This window comes from Mobula birostris, chromosome 21 (assembly GCF_030028105.1).
Source record: "Mobula birostris isolate sMobBir1 chromosome 21, sMobBir1.hap1, whole genome shotgun sequence".
Lineage (NCBI taxonomy): Eukaryota > Metazoa > Chordata > Chondrichthyes > Myliobatiformes > Myliobatidae > Mobula > Mobula birostris.
The window spans coordinates 3,120,420-3,140,970 of record NC_092390.1 but is presented as its reverse complement, the minus strand read 5'-3'; the positions used below and the strand labels follow the sequence as shown (position 1 = coordinate 3,140,970).

Genomic DNA, 20,551 nt, shown 5'->3' with positions numbered 1-20,551 from the left:
TCTCTCCACTTCTGATCCCTCTGAGAATTGGTTCATGATCCCCCATCAAACTTTTTCAGAAGTCCACAATCAGCTTTTTGGTTTTACTGACTTTGAGTGCAATGGTGTTGCTGCAACACCACTCAGCTAGCTGGTACATCTCTCTCTTGTACGCCCTCTCATCTCCATCTGAGATTCTGCCAGCAGTGATTGTATCATCAGTAAAATTATAGATGGTATTTGAGCTTTGCTTTGCCAAATAGTCATGGGTATAGGGAGAAAGAGTAGAGAAGTGGGCTAAGCACACATCCCTGACATGCGCCAGTGTTGATTGTCAGCGAGGAGGAATTATTAATACTAATCCACACAGATTGTGCTCTTTTGGTTAGGAAGTCAAGGATCCAAAAGCAGAGACGATACAGAGACCTAGGTTCTATAGCTTATCAATCAGGACTGTAGGAATGGTGGTGTTAAACACTGAGCTACAGTCAATGAACAACATCATGATATAGGTGTTTGTATTGTCCATGTGGTCTAAGGCCATGTGAAGAGCCTTTGAGATCGTCTGCTGTAGACCTTCTGTGGCAAGAGACAAATTGCAGTGGGTCCAGGTTCTTGCTGAGACAGGAGTTGATTCTGGCCTTGACCAACCTCTCACAGGATTTCATCACCAAAGGGTGAGTGCGATGGCCATCAAAGGCAGCTCACCCAGTTCTTCTTGGGCACTGGTATGATAGTTACCCTTTTGAAGCAGGTGGGAACTTCTGTAGCAATGAGAAGTTGAAAATGTCCTTGAATACACCTACCAGTTGGTAGCACAAGTTTTCAGAGCCTTACCAGGTACTCCATCAGGGCCTACAGCTATTGAGGGTTCACCCTCCTGAAAGACAGCCTGACTTCGGCCTCTGAGACGGAGATCACACGATCACCAAGTGCAGCAGGGATCTTCACAGCTGTAGAACCATAGAACATTACAGCACAGAAGCAGGCCCTTTGGCCCTTCTTGGCTCTGCCGAACCATTTTTCTGCCTAGTCCCACTGACCTGCACCTGGAACATATCCCTCCATACACTTTTCATCCATGTACCTGTCCAAGTTTTTCTTAAATGTTAAAAGTGAGCCCGCATTTACCACTTCACTTGGCAGCTCATTCCACACTCCCACCACTCTCTGTGTGAAGAAGCCCCCCCAATGTTCCCTTTAAACTTTTCCCCCTTCACCCGTAACCCATGTCCTCTTTTTTTTTAAAACGCAGACAACAGGAATTCTGCAGATGCTGGAAATTCAAGCAACACACATCAAAGTTGCTGGTGAACACAGCAGACCAGGCAGCATCTCTAGGAAGAGGTACAGTCGACGTTTCAGGCCGAGACCCTTCGTCAGGACTAACTGAAGGGAGAGTTAGTAAGATCTCTAACTCTTCCTTCAGTTAGTCCTGACGAAGGGTCTCGGCCTGAAACGTCGACTGTACCTCTTCTTAGAGATGCTGCCTGGCCTGCTGAGTTCACCAGCAACTTTGATGCGTGTTGCTCCTCTTTTTTTTCTCCCCTAGCCTCAGTGGAAAAAGCCTGCTTGCATTCACTCTATCTATACCCATCATAATTTTATATACCTCTATCAAATCTCCCCTCATTCTTCTATGCTCCAGGGAATAAAGTCTTGACCTATTCAACCTTTCTCTGTAACTCAGTTTCTCAAGTCTCGGCAACATCATTGTAAACCTTCTGTGCACTCTTTCAACCTTATTAATATCCTTCCTGTAATTTGGTGACCAAAACTGCACACAATACTCCAAATTTGGCCTCACCAATGCCTTATACAACCTCACCATAACATTCCAACTCTTATACTCAACACTTTGATTTATAAAGGCCAATGTACCAAAAGCTCTCTTTACAACCCTATCTACCTGTGATGCCACTTTTAGGGAATTTTGTATCTGTATTCCCAGATCCGTCTGTTCTACTGCACTCCTCAGTGCCCTACCCTTTACCTCATATGTTCTACCTTGGTTTGACCTTCCAAAGCGCAATACCTCACACTTGTCTGTATTAAACTCCATCTGCCATTTTTCAGCCCATTTTTCCAGCTGGTCCAAATCCCTCTGCAAGCTTTGAAAACCTTCCTCACTGTCCACTACACCTCCAATCTTTGTATCATCAGCAAATTTGCTGATCCAATTTACCACATTATCATCCAGATCATTGATATAGATGACAAATAACAATGGACCCAGCACTCATCCCTGTGGCACATCTCTAGTCACAGGCCTCCACTCAGAGAAGCAATTCTCCACCACCACTCTCTGGCTTCTTCCATTGAGCCAATGTCTAATCCAATTTACTACCTCTCCATGTATACCTAGCGACTGAATCTTCCTAACTAACCTCTCATGTGGGTCCTTGTCAAAGGCCTTACTGAAGTCCATGTAGGCAACATCCACTGCCTTCCCTTCATCCACTTTGCTGGTAACCTCATCGAAAAACTCTAATAGATTTGTTAAACATGACCTACCATGCACAAAGCCATGTTATTTTTTATATTTGTATATAAATATATAACATGTAGTTATATTTTCCCTTTCAAACCAGGCTTAAAGTACGTTGAGCTCATCTGGTAGTGCAGCATTGATGCCATTCATGTGATTGGGTTTCACTTTGTAAGAAGTAATGTCCTGCAAACTTTGCCAGAGTTGACCTACACCAATATCTTCTCCAACCTCATTCAGAATTGTTTCTTCACTTTTGAAATAGCCCTCCGCAAGTCATACCTGGTTTGTACAGACCCAGGTGGCCAGACATGAATGCCACAGATCTAGCCCTCAGCAGATGATGAACCTCCTGGTTCATCCATGGCTTTTCATTTAGGAATGTATAGCAAGTTTTCATAGGCATGCAGGTTTGATTCGAAGATTAATACCTGAATGCAGTCCAGTCCACAGATTCAGAGCAGTCCTCTAAGTGCTCTTGTGCTTCCCTTGTCCATACCTTCTTGGTCCTCACTACCTGTGCTGCAGTCTTCAGTCTCTGCCTGTACTCTGGGAGTAGAAGTACAGCCAGCTGATCAGACTTAATGAAGTGTGGGTATGGAAAAGCTTGGTGGGCGCTCTTGATGGTGGTGTAACAGTGGTCCAGTGTGTTGTTTTCTCTGGTACTACAAGTGATTTGCTGATGGTAATTGATCAGTGACTTTTTCAAGCTGGCATGTTTAAAATCCCCCAAAATGATGGTGAAGGCATCAGGGTGTGCTTTTTCATGCATGTTGATTACATTACTCAGATCTCCAGAGCCTGTTTGACGTTGGCCTGAGGTGGAGTGTACACTGCTACCACAATGATCGTAGCCGTCTCTACTTCCTGAGGAGACTGAGGTCCTTTAACATCTGCCGGACGATGCTGAGGATGTTCTATGAGTCTGTGGTGGCCAGTGCTATCATGTTTGCTGTTGTGTGCTGGGGCAGCAGGCTGAGGGTAGCAGACACCAACAGAATCAACAAACTCATTCGTAAGGCCAGTGATGTTGTGGGGATGGAACTGGACTCTCTGACGGTGGTGTCTGAAAAGAGGATGCTGTCCAAGCTGCATGCCATCTTGGACAATGTCTCCCATCCACTACATAATGTACTGGTTGGGCACAGGTGTACATTTAGCCAGAGACTCATTCCACCGAGTTGCAGCACTGAGCATCATAGGAAGTCATTCCTGCCTGTGGCCATCAAACTTTACAACTCCTCCCTTGGAAGGTCAGACACCCTGAGCCAATAGGCTGGTCCTGGACTTACTTCCTGGCATAATTTACATATTACTATTTAACTATTTATGGTTTTATTACTATTTAATTATTTATGGTGCAACTGTAACGAAAACCAATTTCCCCCGGGATCAATAAAGTATGACTATGACTAGAACTCTCCCTGGCAGGTAAAATGGACAGCACCGAATTGCTAAATATTCCAGGTCTGGTGAGCCGAATTGGGAAATCACTGATACTGTGGTGCACCAAGAGGAGTTGATGATACACCACCATCTCTGCTTCTGAGAGACTCGACAGCCCTACCTTGACGGTATATAGTGAACTCATCAATCTGAATCGCTGCGTCTGGTAGGGAAGCAGAATTCGCACACTGTTCTAACATCCCTTTGATACAGCACCCTAGCTCTGAGCTCGTCGATTTTATTTACTACAGATTGTACGATTGCTGGCAAGATGGTTGTCGAAAACCTCTTTTTTTAAAAAATGCACTTGCAGTCCCGAGCGACAGCCACGTTTCTGATAAGGTGCCTTCCTAGTAGTGAGGATCTTACAAGCAGCGTTATTTTCATTGGTTTTATTCAATTGCCTTAGAACATTATTAACTGTACAGAAATTGGATTCTCAATTGTAGCAGGCTGAAATGGGAATATTTAATCATATCCATCGATCTGCTCTGCTACGAGTTTGCCCTTTTGAAGGCACCCAGGAAGTAGGAATATCATTATTGTTTTGTGGAACCACAACTTGTACAGGGATTGTTTGAATGAAGCTACTGTATCCTTTTGTTCGACGACTTATTTTGCTAACATAATGTATTTCTAGTTCTTGAGTATATTCATCGTGCATTTCAGTTTAAGGTAGTGCCATTTGCAATTCTTTAGCATGTCATGTTAAGGGTAAGTTTGTTTTGGATTAAAGTCCTTTTCTAGTGGGATTCGTTCCTTTCTCTGGAAAGCATGAAGATTCACTATTTCTTAGCAAACTGATAGTTGCATGGTCTTGGGTAGGTGCTTATTTTAACATACTATAGACTGCTTTTGATCATATGATTGTAGTTCATTAATATTTATCAATCCACTTTTTATTTTTGCAGGTTTGCAGACAATAGACAATAGTAATCATGAGTGGTGATTCCATCCAGGAAGTGGTTACGTCCCCTCCTGCACCCAGTGTGAACCACAAGGGGGGTTACTTTGATCGCAACAATGAAAGTGATCCTGAATGTATTCAAGAAAGAAACATATCCCCAGATTTGAGACAGGACTTTAACCTGATGGAACAGAGAAAACGTGTTTCTCAAATACTGCAAAGTCCTGTGAGTATCATTCAAGGGAGTGCTATGGCCTACTTTGAATTGATTTTGTGTACTTAAGATCTTATAGAACAAATTATTTCTGAAAATGCTTCCATAAAGTAAAAGCAATCTTTCATATTGATGTATTGATTTTGCAACTGGCATTTTGTTTTACATAAAATTTATAGTGCAGAAAATAAAAATGTGAAAATAAACAACTGTGCTGGGTTTGTTCCATAATGAAGCTCAGTCCTGTCAGTATCAAACTTTCCTGTAGTATTCAACTGACTCGTCTCATCCAGCTGCAAGGAAGCAGATTCTGTATTCTATCCCATCTGAATAATTTCACCTGAAATCTTGATTGGTAACAACCTTTATAGTGCATTCTTTTGAACCTTCAGTTGATGATGTTTCTCTTATTTAATATACAAGGGTCTTTATCAGATAATTTCTCAGCCTTCAACACATTCACTCTTTTCTGATGATAAACCCTCAGTCCTTCTGTTTTGCCTGGAAATATTTTAGTGTCAAACCTTTGTTTTGATTTTCCTTTGTGTACACTGAGCTGAACAGGGTAAGCTAATTGGGGTATAACCTGCGTTCAGTAGATTATTATTACCAGTGCACTTGAATGTTGCCCTCCAGTAAAGAGCTCCAGTTACTGGCAGCCCCCACATTAGATATTCAGAAAATAAAGTTAATTCTTTCAGAATTTGCATGAATTTTCAACCTCTGTTTCATGATGCAGGCACGAATGATATGACATGCATGACATTTTGGAAAATTGTGATTATAAATGTTTTTACAAGTGACACAAGAATCCCCATCCTACCCCCAGGATAGCTAGGGCCACCTGTGCTTAATGTTTGTTCAGAATTTGCTTCTAATATGGAGTAATTTGGGAAACTATATCTCAGCTCCTTTGCTTTCCTACATCATTTAGATTTATATTTCTAAGGAACTTGGATGTATTTAAATATATAAAATCTTCGGTTAGATTGTTAGTCTTAAGTTTTGTTTTATATATGTACTCCAGTTTACGTAGTCCAGCAATTTTAATAATCTAAATTAGCAAATTGCTGCGCAGATGGTGGGTGACTAGTAATCACAGCGCTGGAGCCTGTGAAAGGCCGCTTCCTGCTGTCACCAGCCTGAGTATTTAATGTTAATCTCCTTATTACCATATCTGTTATGCATCTCATTAATGTATTTCTTTTGGCTGCATGTATCCTCACTGCTCTTCAATATGATATGTACACTATGGAAGCTACTTTTTCAATATCCAGATGCACTAATTCCTCAACGTACAAGGGATGCAATCTTGGAATTAAGGTTCATTGGAAAGGGTGAATGACATTGAAATATTCTGATAATGAAGTTCTTTGTGGAGTCTGGTGCCATGTTCACTATAGCAAATTAAAGCTTTGTAAAGTAAAGGGCTATAACCCTGAGTCACAGACATTATCAGTAAATTCTTAAATTCCTACCACCCCATTGGCCTCTGCATTCAACACGTTATCCTCCACAAACAAGAGAAAATCTGCAGATGCTGGAAATCCAAGCAACACACACACACAAAATGCTGGAGGAACTCGGCAGGCCAGACAGCATCTATGGAAAAATGTACAGTCGACATTTATGGGCTGAGACCCTTCAGCAGGAATGGAGGAAAAAAAGATGAGTAGATTTTAAAAGCTTGGGGAGGGGAGAGAGAAACCCAGGGTGATAGGTGAAACCTAGAGGGGAAGAGATGAAGTAAAGAGTGGGGGAAGTTGATTTGATAAAGAGATACAGGGATGGAGAAGGGGGAGTCTGATGGGAGAGAACAGAAGGCCATGGAAGAAAGAAAAGGGGGAGGAACACCAGAGGGAGGTGATGGACAGGCAAGGAGATGAGGTGAGAGAGGGAAAAGAGGATGGGAAATGGCGAAGGGGTTGGGGCATTACTGGAAGCTCGAGAAATGGATGTTCATGCTTCAGGTTGGAGGCTACCCAGAAGGAATACAAGATGTTGTTCCTTCAACCTGAATGTGGCCTTATCGCAAAATAGAAGAGGCCCTGGATGGACATATGGAAATGGGAGTGAGAAGTGGAATTAAAATGGGTGGCCACTGGGAGATCCCACTTTTTCTGACGGACAGAGCATAGGTGCTCGGCGAAACGGTCTCCTAATCTATGTAGGCTCTCTCCGACATACAGGAGGACACACCAGGAGCACCAGACACAGTATGTGATCCCAACAGACTCAGTGTCGCCTCACCTGGAAGAATTGTTTGGGGCCCTGAATGGTACTGAGGGAGGTGGTGTAGCACTTGTTCTGCTTGCAAGGATAAATGGCAGGAGGGAGGGAGGTCACTGGGGAGAGACAAATGGACAAGGGAGTCGCATAGGGAGGATCCCTGTGGAAATCAGAAATTGGGGGGGGGGTATGGAGAGGGAAAGATGTGCTTGGTGGTGGGATCCCATTGGAGATGGCAGAAGTTATGGAGAATTAAGTGCTGGATGCGGAGGCTGGTGGGGTGGTAAGTGAGGACAAGAGGAACCCTATCCTTGGTAGGATGGCGGGAGGATGGGGTAAGAGCAGATGTGCATGAAATGGAAGAGATGCAGTTGAGGGCAGCATGTATGGTGGAGGAAGAGAAGCCCCTTTCTTTGAAAAGGAGGACATCTCCTTCATTCTAGAATGAAAAACCTCATCCTGGGAGCAGATGTGGAGGAGACGGAGGAATTGAGAGAAGGGGATGCCGTTTTTAACAAGTAACAGGTTGGGAAGAGATGTAGTCCAGGTAGCTGTGAGAGTCCATGGGTTTATAATAGATATCAAAGGATAAGCTGTCTCCAGAGATAGAGACAGTGAGATGAAGAAAAGGGGAGGAAGGTGTCAGAAATGGACCAGGTAAATTTGAGGACCGGGTGGAAGTTGGAGGCAAAGTTGATGAAGTCAACAAGCTCAGCATGGGTGCAGGAGGTGCAGGAAGCAGTACCGATGCAGTCGTTGATGTAGTGTAGGAAAAGTGAGGACGGTCACCAGTGTAGATTTGGAGGATAGACTGTACCACATAGTCGACAAAAAGGCAGGCATAGCTGGGACCCATGTGAGCGCCCATGGCTACCCCTTTTGTTTGAAGGAAGTAGGAGGAACCAAAGGAGAAATAACTGAGTGAGGATAAGTCCCACCAGATAGTGGAGAGTGGTGGTAGAGGGGAACTGGTTGGGTTTGGTGTCCAGAAAGAAATGAAGAGCTTTGAGGCCTTCCCGATAGTGGATCGAGGTGTATAGAGACTGGACATCCATAGTAAAAATCAGATATGGGGGCCAGGGAACTTGAAATCCTTGAAAAGATCAGGAGCATGTGAGGTGCCATGGATGTACTTAGAAAGGGACTGAACTTGGTGGGGGCGGTGGTTGGTAAGACAGAGTTGAGGTATGCAGATATGAGTTCAGTGGGGCAGGAACAAGCTAAAACGATGGGTCTACCTGGACTAGCGGGTTTGTGGATCTTGAGTAGGCTGTAGAAATGGGAGGTGCAGGGTGAGGGTACTTTGAGGTTGATGGCAGTGGATGGGAGAGCCCCAGAGCTAATAAAGTCAGTGATGGTGTGGGAGACAATGGCCTGGTGCTCCTTAGTGGAATACTGTTCGAGGGGTAAATAAGAAAAGGTGCATTATCCTCTGCAACTTCTGCCAGCTCCAAAGGGTTCCTGAAACTAAACATATCATTACCTCTCCCCGCCCCCACCTCCTGGTTTCAACAGGGATTGCTCCCTTTGTGATTTCCTTGTCCATTTGACCCTCCCACTAATCACCCTCCAGGCACTTACTCTGCAAGCAACCTAAGTACGTCATTTGGCCATGCACCTCCATCTTCGCCTCCATTCAGGGACCCAGACAGTCTGTACAGGTGAGGGAACCCTTCACCTGTGAATCTGCTAGAGCTGTCTATTGTATCCGGTGTTCCCGATGTGGCCTTCTCAAAATTGGTTAGACCTCCTGTACCACCTCTCTGGTAATAATAAGAAGGGATAATATTGGGGGGGGGGGGGTCTTTAATGATGGAGGTTTTCTTTTTGAGGCAGCTAGGAAGGTTAGAGCCTGTGAAGCTGGCTGAGCTTGCAACCTTCTGCTTTTGAAGGGCAGCACTGTGATGTAACCAATGGATTTACTGTCCCAGCATCCCAGTTCAATCCTGACCTCCAGTTACATGTTTTCCCTGTGGCATGCAAGATGATTCTTCTTGCTTTGGCTGTGATTTGCTCCTTGTATCTATATAAGTAGTAAAATCTGGGAGTAGTCCAATATCAATCCTATTTGTGACAGATGTAATATTGAGGTGGCCACTTTAACTCATATGTATTGGTGTTGTATAAAGCTAGATAACTTTTGGAGAGATGTTTTTAAAATGCTATCAAAAGTCTTGGATCCGGATCTACAACCTAATTTACTTACAGCAATATTTGGGATTATCTCATCAGAAGCAGGAAACATTCCTGTTTCCACTCAACGTATGATAGCCTTTTCGACTTTATTGGCTAGGAGAGCCATTTTATTGAAGTGGAAGGATCCTAATCCACTTTCTGTTTTTCTTTGGCTTTCCTCCATTATGTCCTGTTTAAGTTTAGAGAAAATAAGAAGTCGGACATTTGATACATCCTTTAAATTTGAGCTAATATGGCGACCTTTTAGTCTATATTTTCATTTGATTTGATTTATTACTCTTCTAATTTTTTTTCGAAGTTTTAGATTTGATCAGAAAGTCTTTTCTCTTGGTTGTATCCTCAGAATGGACTGCCCAGTCCCTTTTTTCTTTTTTTTTATGTAGTAGGGGTTTTTTCCTTTCATTTTAAATTTATAGTTTTTTTTTCCTTTATGAATTAATAAAAGGAGAATTAGTTGTCCTTTTTTTTTAATTATATATTGCACATTTGCAGTGTGTAGTGAGACACCTAATAAGGAGAGCCTGATGATAGGGCAAAATTGCAGTCTAACAGGGTGAGTTGCATTGTAAAATGGGGACAAAATCATAAAGCACGATGAATGCAGGACTGATGGTGTTGCATATGACTGCATGAAGGATATGGAATGAGGTCGATGAATTTGTAGCACAGTTACAGAATTCACATATATGATGTCATGGGCATCACTGAATTATGACTAAGACAATTATAGCTGGGAGCTTAACATCGAAGGATGCACATTGTATTGAAAGGACTGGCAGGTAGGCAAAGGGAGAGTGCTGCCTGTATTGGTAAAAATAAATTAAATGAATAAAAATGGTGACGTAGGATCGGAAGCTGTAGAATCATTTGATGTAGAGCTAAAAAACTGCAAGAGTAAACTTACCCTGAGGTGAGTAATATACAGACATCTGAACAGTAGCAAAGATGTGATCTACAAATTATAATGGGAGGTAGAAAAAGCATGTCAAAAGGGTTATGTTGCAGTAGTCACGGGGGATTTCAGTGTGCAGGTAGATTGGGAAAATCAGGTTGGTGCTACATCCTAAGAGGGGGAGTTTGTAGAATGCCCATGAGATGACTTTTTAGAGCAACTTGGGGTTGAGCCAATTAGGAGATTCACTATTTCCGTATTGGCTGTTGTGTAAAGAACTAGAGTTGATTAGAGCTTCAGGTAGAACAATCCTTAGGGGCCAGTGATCGTAATATGATAGAATTCGCCCCACAATTTGAGGAGGAGAAGCTAAAGTCAGATGTATCAGTATTACAGTGGAGTAAAGGAAATTAAAGGCATGAGAGAGTGGCTAGCCAAAGTTGATTGGAACAGGACACCAGCGGGGTGACGGTAGAGCAGCAACAGTTAGAGTTTCTGGGAGCAATTCAGAAGGCCCAGGAGAGATGTACCCTGAAGAAGTAATATTCTAGACAGAATGATGCAACCATGGCGTAAGAGAAGTCAAAGCCAACATAAAAGCTGAAAAGAATTATGATGTTGTAGCAATTAGTAAAACTTGGCTACAGGAGGGGCAGGACTGGCAGCTTAATATTCCAGGGTTCCGATGTTTCAGATGTGATCGAGGCAGAGGAATGAAAGGTGGGGGAGTGGCATTGCTTGTTAGGGAAAATATTACAGCAGTGCTCAGGCAGGACAGATTAGAGGGCTTGTCTACTGAGTCCTTATGGGTGGAGCTGAGAAACAGGAAAGGTATGGCCACATTAGTGGCATTGTATTACAGACCACCCAATAGTCAACGAGACTTGGAAGAGCAAATCTGCAGAGAGATAGCAGGCAACTGCAGGAAACATAAAGTTGTGGTGGTAGGGGATTTTAATTTTCCATACATTGATTGGGACTCCCATACTGTTAGGGGTCTAGATGGTTTAGAGTTTGTAAAATGTGTTCAGGAAAGTTTTCTAAATCAGTATATAGAGGGACCAACTAGAGGGGATGCAATATTGGATCTCCTGTTAGGAAACGAATTAGGGCAAGTGACGGAAGTCTGTGTAGGGGAGCACTTTGGTTCCAGTGATCATAACGCCATTAGTTTCAATTTGATCATGGACAAGGATAGATCTGGTCCTAGGGTTGAGGTTCTGAACTGGAAGAAGGCCAAATTTGAAGAAATGAGAAAGGATCTAAAAAGCGTGGATTGGGACAGGTTGTTCTCTGGCAAAGATGTGATTGGTAGGTGGGAAGCCTTCAAAGGGGAAATTTTGAGTGCAGAGTTTGTATGTTCCTGTCAGGATTAAAGGCAAATTAAATAGGAATAAGGAACCTTGGTTCTCAAGGGATATTGCAACTCTGATAAAGAAGAAGAGGGAGTTGTATGAAATGTATAGGAAACAGGGGGTAAATCAAGTGCTTGAGGAGTGTAAGAAGTGCAAGAAAATACTTAAGAAAAAAATCAGGAGGGCAAAAAGAAGACATGAGGTTGCCTTGGCAGTCAAAGTGAAGGATAATACAAAGAGCTTTTACAAGTATATTAAGAGCAAAAGGATTGTAAGGGATAAAATTGGTCCTCTTGAAGATCAGAGTGGTCGGCTTTGTGCGGAACCGAAAGAAATGGGGGAGATCTTAAATAGGTTTTTTGTGTCTGTATTTACTAAGGAAGCTGGCATGAAATCTATGGAATTGAGGGAATCAAGTAGTGAGACCATGGAAACTGTACAGATTGAAAAGGAGGAGGTGCTTGCTGTCTTGAGGAAAATTAAAGTGGATAAATCCCCGGGACCTTACAGGGTGTTCCCTCGGACCTTGAAGGAGACTAGCGTTGAAATTGCGGGGGCCCTGGCAGAAATATTTAAAATGTCGCTGTCTACGGGTGAAGTGTCGGAGGATTGGAGAGTGGCTCATGTTGTTCCGTTGTTTAAAAAAGGATCGAAAAGTAATCCGGGAAATTATAGGCCGGTGAGTTTAACGTCAGTAGTAGGTAAGTTATTGGAGGGAGTACTAAGAGACAGAATCTACAAGCATTGGATAGACAGGGGCTTATTAGGGAGAGTCAACATGGCTTTGTGCGTGGTAGGTCATGTTTGACCAATCTGTTGGAGTTTTTCGAGGAGGTTACCAGGAAAGTGGATGAAGGGAAGCCAGTGGATACTGTCTACATGGACTTCAGTAAGGCCTTTGACAAGGTCCCGCATGGGAGGTTAGTTAGGAAAATTCAGTCGCTAGGTATACATGGAGAGGTGGTAAATTGGATTGGACATTGGCTCGATGGAAGAAGCCAGAGAGTGGTGGTAGAGAATTGCTTCTCTGAGTGGAGGCCTGTGACTAGTGGTGTGCCACAGGGATGAGTGCTGGGTCGATTGTTATTTGTCATCTATATCAATGATCTGGATGATAATGTGGTAAATTGGATCAGCAAGTTTGCTGATGATACAAAGATTGGAGGTGTAGTAGACAGTGAGGAAGGTTTTCAGAGCCTGCAGAGGGACTTGGACCAGCTGGAAAAATGGGCTGAAAAATGGCAAATGGAGTTTAATACTGACAGTGTGAGGTATTGCACGTTGGAAGGACAAACCAACGTAGAACATACAGGGTTAATGGTAAGGCACTGAGGAGTGCAGTGGAACAGAGGGATCTGGGAATACAGATACAAAATTCCCTAAAAGTGGCATCACAAGTAGATAGGGTCGTAAAGAGAGCTTTTGGTACATTGGCCTTTATTAATCAAAGTATTGAGTATAAGAGCTGGAATGTTATGATGAGGTTGTATAAGGCATTGGTGAGGCCGAATCTGGAGTATTGTGTTCAGTTTTGGTCACCAAATTACAGGAAGGATATAAATAAGGTTGAAAGAGTGCAGCGAAGGTTTACAAGAATGTTGCCAGGACTTGAGAAACTCAGTTACAGAGAAAGGTTGAATAGGTTAGGACTTTATTCCCTGGAGCGTAGAAGAATGAGGGGAGATTTGATAGAAGTATATAAAATTATGATGGGTATAGATAGAGTGAATGCAAGCAGGCTTTTTCCACTGAGGCAAGGGGAGAAAAAAACCAGAGGACATGGGTTAAGGGTGAGGGGGGGAAAAGTTTAAAGGGAACATTAGGGGGGGCTTCTTCACACAGAGAGTGGTGGGAGTATGGAATGAGCTGCCAGACGAGGTGGTAAATGTGGGTTCTTTTTTAACATTTAAGAATAAATTGGACAGATACATGGATGGGAGGTGTATGGAGGGATATGGTCCGTGTGCAGGTCAGTGGGACTAGGCAGAAAATGGTTCGGCACAGCCAAGAAGGGCCAAAGGGCCTGTTTCTGTGCTGTAGTTTCTATGGTTCTAAGAAGGCATATAATAGAGCAAAAATTCGAGGGAAAGTTAGAGGATTGGGGAGGTTTTAAAAAGCAGAAGGCAACTAACAAAGTCATAAAGAAGGAAAAGATGGGATACAAAGTTAATCTAGTATTAAAGAGGATTTTAAATATCTGAAGAAACTTTTTAAGAGCAAAAGAGGTGAGAGTAAATGTTAGACCACTGGATAATGATACTGGAGAGGTAGTAATGGGGAGCAAAGAAATGACAGACAAACTGAATAAGTATTTTGCATCAGTCTTCACTGCAGAGGACACTAGCAATATGTCAGAAGTTCGAGTGCCGACGGGCAGAGGCACGTGAAGTTGCCATTACTAGGAAGAAGGTGCTTGAGAAATTGAAAGGTCCAAAGGTAGATAAGTCACCTGGACCAGATGGTCTACACCCCAGGCTGCTGCAGGAGGTGACTAAAGAAAATGTGGAGATATTAGTAGTAATTTTTCAAGACTCAATAGATTATGGCATGGTTCTGGAGGACTGGACAATTGCAAGTTTTACTCCACGCTTCAAGAAGGGAGGGAGGCAGTTAGTCTGCCCTCAGTGGTTCAGAAGATAATGGAATCTACTGTTAAGAATGTGGTTTTGGGGTATACTCAGAACCCGCTTAATACCAAGGATACATTCCTTGGAAGTGAGCACTATGTAAATCAGTGTGGGATCATTATAACATTCTGTGGATGGACGTTGTGCTTGATTTAAAATGAAATCAAACCTGAGGTGTATGATTTATTATTTTATGTGTACACAATAATTCATGGAGTAACAAACGTGCAAATAGGTGTAACCTGTACATCAGTGGAGCAGCAACAGCAGAGGGGAGCAGATGGTGGTTACATCTTAGAGGAAGGGCCAGGCTGTGGGTCTTCCTCTCACTTTGGCTGCTTCTTCAAGTAGGCGTCGAGATTTGACTGCCTTTTAAGTTTCTTCTCATGAAGCAGTTCTCAGTAGCAGGAAATCATGTCTACAACACCTCTCGTTGGCTTGTTGCTTCACTCCCATTCACGGTCAATATCGATGAACTGGTCCATGATTTGCGTGATCGTGGTGATGCTAGTGCTGAGGAATTTTGTGGTGAGATTTCTTGCTGGTGTTTCCTCTTCTCCATCTGTGTCCTCAGATTCACCCAGGATGCGTTGCTGTGCCAATTCTCGAAGCTATTCGTTATTAAGGCTCTCACCATGAGAATGCAATAACTCTTCAACATCATCATCATTAATGTTCTCTAATCCTGCTTCATTAGCCAGTTCAATAATGTTTGGATGACTGGTTCCGCCTGACATCCTAGGATGTCCTTGCGGGCTTCTGGCCATAGCTTCTTCCACACTCCTGTCATGCCGGTCTGATATTGTCTACAGCTTTCATGACATTGTAGGTTTTCCAAAATCGCCGAATGGTTTGTCTTGACCTTTCATTTCCTCTACAAGTTGCTTGAATGTGCAATAAAGGCAGTAGGCTTTAAAATTCGATACTACTTGATCCATTGGTTGGAGTAATGAAGTGGTGCTGGATGGAAGGTAAACCACATCTATAGGAATGCAGGTCCAAAGCATGTCAAGGTTATCAGGGTGGTCTGGAGCATTATCAAGCACCAACAATAGTTTAGGTTCAAGGTCATGCTCCTCACAATACCGCTTCACTGCTAGACAAAAATGTGAAAACAAGCCAATTTTGGAAAACATCAATCTTCACAGGCTTTATTGTTTGATTTCCAAATCACAGGCAGATTTGACTTAAAAATGCCTTTCATTGTTTGTAGTGTTTCAGTGTGATTGCCTTCGTAGCCCTTAACTTAAAGGTACCTTTAGCATTGCCTCCGAGAAAGAGAATTAACTGGCCCTTTGCAGCCTTGAACTCAGATGTGTGTTTCTCTTGGAGATGGAAGTACGAGAAGGCATTCTTTTCCAAAATAGGCCTGTTTCATCCATATTGAAGACAAGCTTGGGTGGATAACTGTCCTTTTCGATTATGGCCTTCAGTGTTGCAGGAAAATCCTGGGCTTCCTTGCTGTTTGCACTAACAGCTTCACAAAAGAGACGTATGCTATGGAAGTCACTGCGCTGTTTAAATCAGTCAAACCAACTTCTGACTATGAATGTTACCATCGTATCATCTTCTTGAATGCTTCTTGCCTCTTCCATATTATTAGAGGCTTAGAGGTATGTTTCATTCCGTTTAGACATCCACCCATTTTTTTTTTAAAGCAAATGGCTTCTTGAGCAAGTCACCTTCGTTGTAGAAGTTTTTTCTTCTTGTCTGCATTTTTTATAATTGTTCTGATCATTGATGTAACCAGTTTTAAAGAGGTGCCAACATCAACCTGACACTCACCAGTTTCCAAATGCTCTATTATTTGCAATTTCACATTCATGCTAATGCTTTTCCTGGACGTCTTAGATGTTCTACCCTCTCTAGAAGTTGCAGGCCATTTTCCAGACAATACATCATCATCAGGTGCCGTGCCCAGTTTGAGCTTTGACTGCCATGGCCCACACACTCCTGTTTCGGGTCAAGTGGATCAACTCATTGATATTCATTTCCAGTTCTCTGGCTGCTGTCTCCATCATCATTTGTCTATGTCTTCCTCTTGCTTTCTTCCCTTCAATCTTTCCCATAATTACCGTGCATTCTAACTTCTCTTTCTTAATCACATGTCCAATGAAGTTATGTTGCCTTTTCATGATCTCATACATTATTTCTCTTTTTGTGTTTTCTCTGTTCATGACATCCTTGTTAGATATTTGTTTCCTCCATGATATTCTTTGCATCCTCCTCAAAAACCACATCTCTGCTGCTTCAATTCATTTCCTCATGTTACTAGATATTGTCCAACATTCTGAGCCATATAACATAACTGGATAAACATAACATTTCAGTACTCTGAGGCAGGTTGTCATGCCTAGTTTAGTATTGGTCAGTATACTCTTCATTCTTGTAAAGGTGCCTTTTGCCATCCCTATTCTTCTTTTGATGTCCATGTTGCACCTGCCATCTGATGTCACCCAGCTTCCTAAGTAGCAAAAGGTCTATACTTGTTTTATGTCTTCCCCGTTTATTCTCAGCCGGCAGATAGGATTCTCCTTCTTTTTGGATATCACCATAGATTGTCTTTTTGTAATTGATAGATAGACCCATTTTTGCACTTTCTTCAACAATTATATCAATTAAGTTTTGTAGTTCTTCCTCCGTACTTGCAATTAACACAGTGTCATCTGCATACTTGAAATTATTGATGCTTTTACCGCCAAGACATAGTCATAGTCATACTTTATTGATCCCAGGGGACATTGGTTTTCGTTACAGTTGCACCATAAATAATAAATAGTAATAGAAACCATAAATAGTTAAATAGTAATATGTAAATTATGCCAGTGAATTATGAAATAAGTCCAGGACCAGCCTATCGGCTCAGGGTGTCTGTCCCTCCAAGCGAGGAGTTGTAAAGTTTGATGGCCACAGGCAGGAATGACTTCCTATGACGCTCTGTGTTGCATTTCGGTGGAATGAGTCTCTGGCTGAATGTACTCCTGTGCCCACCCAGTACATTATGTAGTGGATGGGAGACATTGACCAAGATGGCATGCAACTTAGACAGCATCCTCTTTTCAGACACCACCGTCAGAGAGTCCAGTTCCATCCCTACAACATCATTGGCCTTACAAGAGAACAGTATAAGTGAAAAAAAAATGGAATAAATTGGTGAGGGAGCAAGAATGGTTACACACGCGGGGAGGCAGAGCTTGAACTGATTGGCAGGAGGCATAGATGGGCATAAAAGGAGCTATTTCTATTTGGCTACTGATGACTAGTGGTGTTTCACAGCATTCTGTGTTGGGACAACTTTTTACATTATATGTCATTGATTTAGATGACAGAATTGCTGGCTTTGTGGCTGAGTTTGCAGGAGAGGCAAAGATGGGTGGAGAGGCAGGAAGTGTTGAGAAAGGAGAGGGGCCACAGAAGAACTTAAACAGATGAGGACAATGGGCAAAGAAGTCGCCGATGGAAACCAGTGTCAGGAAGTGTATGCTCTTGCACCTTGGTGGAAGAAATAAAAGCATAGACTATTTTCTAAATTGAGGGAAAATTGAAAAATGTGAGGATTTGGGAGTCCTCGTGCAAGATTTCCTAAAGGTTGATTTGCAGGTTGAGTTGGTGGTGAGGAAGGCAAATGTGATGTTAGTATTCATTTCAAGAGGACTAGAATATAAAAGCCAGGACGTAATGTTGAGGTTTTATAAAGCACTAAGCCCGCACTTGGGGTATCGTGAGCAGTTTTAGGCCCTTTATCCAAGAAAGGATGTGTTGCCACTGAAAAGGATTCAAAGGAGGTTCACAAAAATGATTCTAAGATTGAAATGCTTATTGTATGAGGAGCGTTTGGTGGTCTGGGCCTGTACTCACTGGAATGCAGAAGAATGAGAGAGGAATGTTAAAAGGCCTCGACAGAGACCTATGGTTTGGGAGTCTTAAGACCAGAGGGGACAGCCTCAGAACAGAGGGATGTTCATTTAGAACAGGGATGAGCAATTTCTTTAACTGAAGAGTGGTGAATCTGTGGAATTTATTGCCACAGGTGGCCTTGGAGGTCAAGTCGTTGCGTATATTTAAGGCAGAAGTTGATAAATTCTTGATTGAGGCATTGAGGGGTATGGGAAGAAGGCAGGAGATTGGGGCTGAGAGAAGTGTATCAGCAATGATAAAATGGTGGAGCAGACTCAGTGAGCCAAATGACCTGCTTCTGCTGCAATATCTTATGGTCATATCAGAATCAAGTTGATCATCAGTCGCCCATGTCATGAATTTTTTTGTGACGATGGTACAGTACAATATGTAAAGTTACTGTACTGTGCTAGCTTTGCATAAAATGCCTTTAAAAAGTATTCACCCCCCTTCCCTGACAAAGGGTCTCGGCCCAAAACGTCGACTGTGCTTCTTCCTATAGATGCTGTCTGGCCTGCTGCGTTCCACCAGCATTTTGTGTGCATTGGTTGTATTTCCAGCATCTGCAGATTTCCTTGTGTTTGCACCCACTTCCCTTGGAAGTTTTCATAATTTATTGTTTTACAATGTTGAGTCACAGTGGATTTAATCTGGCTTTTTTGACACTGGACAAGAGAAAAATACTCTTTTGTGTCAAAGTGAAAACAGATCTCTGTAAAGTGGTCTAAATTAATTACAAATATAAAACACAAAAATTGATTGCATAAGTATTCACCTGCCCCCCCGTAAGATGACACACGAAATCATCACCGGTGCAGCCAATTGGTTTTAAATGGAGATCTGTTTTTGGAGACCTGTGTGCAGTCAAGGTGCTTCAATTGATTGTAGTAAAATTACACCTGTATCTAGAAGGTTCAACTGTTGGTGAGTCAGTTTCCTGCAAAAACTACACCATGAAGACAAAAGAACATTCCAAGCAACTCTATCAAATGGTTATTTAAAAAACTCAAGTCGGGAGATGGATACAAGACAATTTGCAAGTGGCTGAATATCCCTTGGAGTACAGTTAAGTCAATCATCAAGAAATGGAAAGAATATGGCTCAGCTGTAAATTTACCTAGAGCTGGCCATCCTCAAAAACTGAGTGAGCATGCGAGAAGTGGACTAGTGAGGGAGACCTGCGGCAACTCTGGAGGAGTTAGAAGCTTCAGTGGCTGAGATGGGAGAAATTACACATACAACTGTTGCCCAGGTGCTTCACCAGATCCAGCTTTATAGGAGAGTGGCAAAGAGGAAGTCACTGTTGGTTTTAAAATAAAAACACTCACATGAAATTTTGGCTAGAGTTTGCCAGAAGGCATGTGGGAGACTTTGAAGACAGCTGGAAGAAGGTTTTATGGTCTAATGAAACCAAAATTGAGCTGCTTGGCCATCAGCCTAAACGCCACGCATCATCAGAAACACATCATCCCTACTGTGAAGCATGGTGGTGGCTGCATCATGCTGTGAGGATGCTTCACTGCTACAGGCCCTGGAAGGCTTGTGAAGATGGAGGATAAAATAAATGCAGCAAAGTACAGGAAAATCCTGATGCGGTCTGCAAGAGAACTACGACTTGGGAGAAGACTTGTTTTCCAGCAGGACAGTGACCCCAAGCATAAAGATAAAGCTAACAGGAATGGCTTAAAAACATGGAGTGGCCAAGTCAGAGTCCAGACCTCAATCCAATTGGGAATTTGTGGCTGTACTTGAAAAGGGCTGTTCTCTCATGATCCCCATGCAATCTGACAGAGCTTGAGCAGTTTTGGAAAGAAGAATGGGGTAAGACTGCAGTGTCCAGATTTGCAAAGACCTATCCACACAGACTCAAAGCTGTAATTGCTGCCAAAGGTGCATGTACTAAATACTGACTTGAAGGGCATGAGTAACTATGCAATCAATTATTTTGTGTTTTATATTTATAATTAAATTACGTCACTTGGTGGAGATGTTTTCACATTGACACTAGTATTTTTCTGTTGATCAGTGTCAAAAAAGCCAAATTAAATCCACTGATGCAATGTTGTGAAACAATAAACACAAAAACTTCTTTGGGGGGGGGAGGTTGAATACTTTTTATAGGCACTGTATAGAAACATAGAAAACCTACAGCACAATACAGGCCCTTCAGCCCACAAAACTGTGCCAAACATGTCCCTACCTTAGAACTACCTAGGCTTTACCCATAGCCCTCTATTCTTCCAAGCTCCATGTATCCATCCAGGAGTCTCTTAAAAGACCCTGTCATTTCCACCTCCACCACCACCGCCGGCAGCCCATTC

General features: G+C 42.6%; 1 protein-coding gene across 7 annotated transcripts in view; it reads left to right on the top strand.

The window, feature by feature from the left end:
- Positions 1-20,551, top strand: part of add3a (adducin 3 (gamma) a) — a 234,612-nt gene that overhangs the window by 111,606 nt on the left and 102,455 nt on the right. For 6 of the 7 annotated variants that reach the window (XM_072239851.1, XM_072239848.1, XM_072239850.1 and 3 more), the window contains one exon: positions 4,825-5,046. In XM_072239851.1, the coding sequence (XP_072095952.1) occupies positions 4,852-5,046 (195 nt within the window). In that variant the 5' untranslated portion in view covers positions 4,825-4,851. Of the gene's footprint in view, positions 1-3,898; positions 4,042-4,824; positions 5,047-20,551 lie in introns of all 7 variants that reach the window. The other variant, XM_072239849.1, reaches the window with a different exon arrangement.